The sequence below is a fragment of the Leishmania donovani genome, chromosome 24 (assembly GCF_000227135.1).
Source record: "Leishmania donovani BPK282A1 complete genome, chromosome 24".
NCBI lineage: Eukaryota > Euglenozoa > Kinetoplastea > Trypanosomatida > Trypanosomatidae > Leishmania > Leishmania donovani.
The window spans coordinates 800391-802386 of NC_018251.1; the positions used below are offsets into that span (position 1 = coordinate 800391).

Genomic DNA, 1996 nt, shown 5'->3' on the forward strand with positions numbered 1-1996 from the left:
GCCGAGGCGGTGAACGCATGGTGGTGTGAAGGGCGTGAGGTGCAGTGCACTTGCAGGTCTGCGCCACGACGCTTTATCGACAAGCGAATTCGCATCCACAGCAGCGTGAACACGCTTAGCCACGCGCACATGCTCGCCTTACTTCTTCTTCTTCTCCAGGCGCTTCAGATAGAACTGGAGCTCGGCGCCCTCCAGCAGGATACCGTCGGCACGGCCGGACTGGCCCGGGCGGCTCGTTATGCGCGCAAGCACGCGGCCCTCGCGCAGCTGATCGGCGATTGCCTTCTCAACCCTGTGGTTGCGGCGGCGGCGAATCCACTCGCGCTGAAGCTTGGGCGAGGCCTTGTTCACGTCGTACTTGTCAGCAGCGGCGTGGACGGACTTCCTGCCCTTCTTCTCTGCAGCAGCGGCAGCCTTGGTGGTCTTCCTGTCTGCATCCAAGTCGATGCCGTAGTGCTTGGCGTACCAGCGCTTGAACGGCGCGGCATCCACGGCGACGATGCAGTTCTTCACAAGCGTCTTCGTACGCACCAGCTCGTTCGAGGTGGCGTTGTACACGACGTCGAGAAGACGCACGCGGTGCGCGATGGCCTCGGAGGCCCAGGCAAAGTTGCCGGTGTCCAGGCGCAGGGCACGGATCTTGAAGTTGCCACCGCGAGCACGCACAGGGCTCACGCGGCGGGCGCCAAGGCGGGTGTTCGCGGGAAGGCGACCCAGCTCGGCCTTCATGCGCTTCCGGTGGATCTTGGTCTTTCCACCGGTGATCTTGCGCTTATGCAGGCGGCTGCGGACGATGCCCATGGTTACGGCTCTTCACTACGTTGGGTGTGTCTGTGTGTGAGTTGGTACGCCGGCAGTGTGTGTATGTGTGTCCATATTCGTGAGGGAGGGGGGGGGGGAACAGCGAGGGCGGTATGGGGAAGGGGAGGAGCATGTGAGGCGGGCAAACAGTAATGTGCGGTTGTGCGAGAGACAGGAGGGGGAGGGGAGGGAGCGAGAGTGGTGTGTCTGCGCGTGAAGTGAGCGGGAGATGGGCACAGAGAACCGCCCTCCTCCCTACCCATCTACGCAAACACAAACCAAGGCACGCGTTGCCGCACCTGCAGCATCATGCTCGTGCTTGATATCGCGGTCGACAACCAGATCTCTCTCTTCCCATTGATGAAGCCTCTAGCGGTCCCAGCCCCCCTGCATCTGGCACGATCCTCCTCTCAGGTGAAGGTGGCACTTCCGCATTTAGAGAACACGTGCGTGTGAGTGCCTATGTGAGTCTGCATCTCTGCGCCACCGTCATCATCGACAGCGTTGCTCGTCACACCCGCTCAGGCTCAGACACGCACGTGCAGGCTCTTTGCCGCTGTCCCACCGAAGGGCCGCTGGAGAAGGGACACAGGAAGGAGAGACGGCCTCAGTTGCCGCGACGGCTTCACACCTTTTCCGTGGCATGCGTTTCAACCACCGCGCGGTTACGCCGGAGAGGACAAAAAAAGTCGAAAAAATGAAAAGAAGAAAACAAAAAGCGAAGGTCAGAGAGAGCGCCGCGTCAAGCTGCGGTGGCACTGGGGGAGAGGCAACCAGCCGAGGCGGTGAACGCATGGTGGTGTGAAGGGCGTGAGGTGCAGTGCACTTGCAGGTCTGCGCCACGACGCTTTATCGACAAGCGAATTCGCATCCACAGCAGCGTGAACACGCTTAGCCACGCGCACATGCTCGCCTTACTTCTTCTTCTTCTCCAGGCGCTTCAGATAGAACTGGAGCTCGGCGCCCTCCAGCAGGATACCGTCGGCACGGCCGGACTGGCCCGGGCGGCTCGTTATGCGCGCAAGCACGCGGCCCTCGCGCAGCTGATCGGCGATTGCCTTCTCAACCCTGTGGTTGCGGCGGCGGCGAATCCACTCGCGCTGAAGCTTGGGCGAGGCCTTGTTCACGTCGTACTTGTCAGCAGCGGCGTGGACGGACTTCCTGCCATTCTTCTGTGCAGGAGCGGCAGCCTTGG

At 61.8% G+C, this 1996-nt stretch overlaps 1 protein-coding gene across 1 annotated transcript; it reads right to left on the reverse strand.

Moving 5' to 3' along the window:
• Window positions 1–138: 138 nt before the first annotated feature.
• Window positions 139–801, reverse strand: LDBPK_242160 (40S ribosomal protein S8, putative; the record flags this gene model as incomplete). The annotated part of the gene is made up of 1 exon (XM_003861257.1): window positions 139–801. The coding sequence occupies one exon, from the start codon at window positions 799–801 to the stop codon at window positions 139–141; it is 663 nt and encodes a 220-aa protein (XP_003861305.1).
• Window positions 802–1996: the final 1195 nt, after the last annotated feature.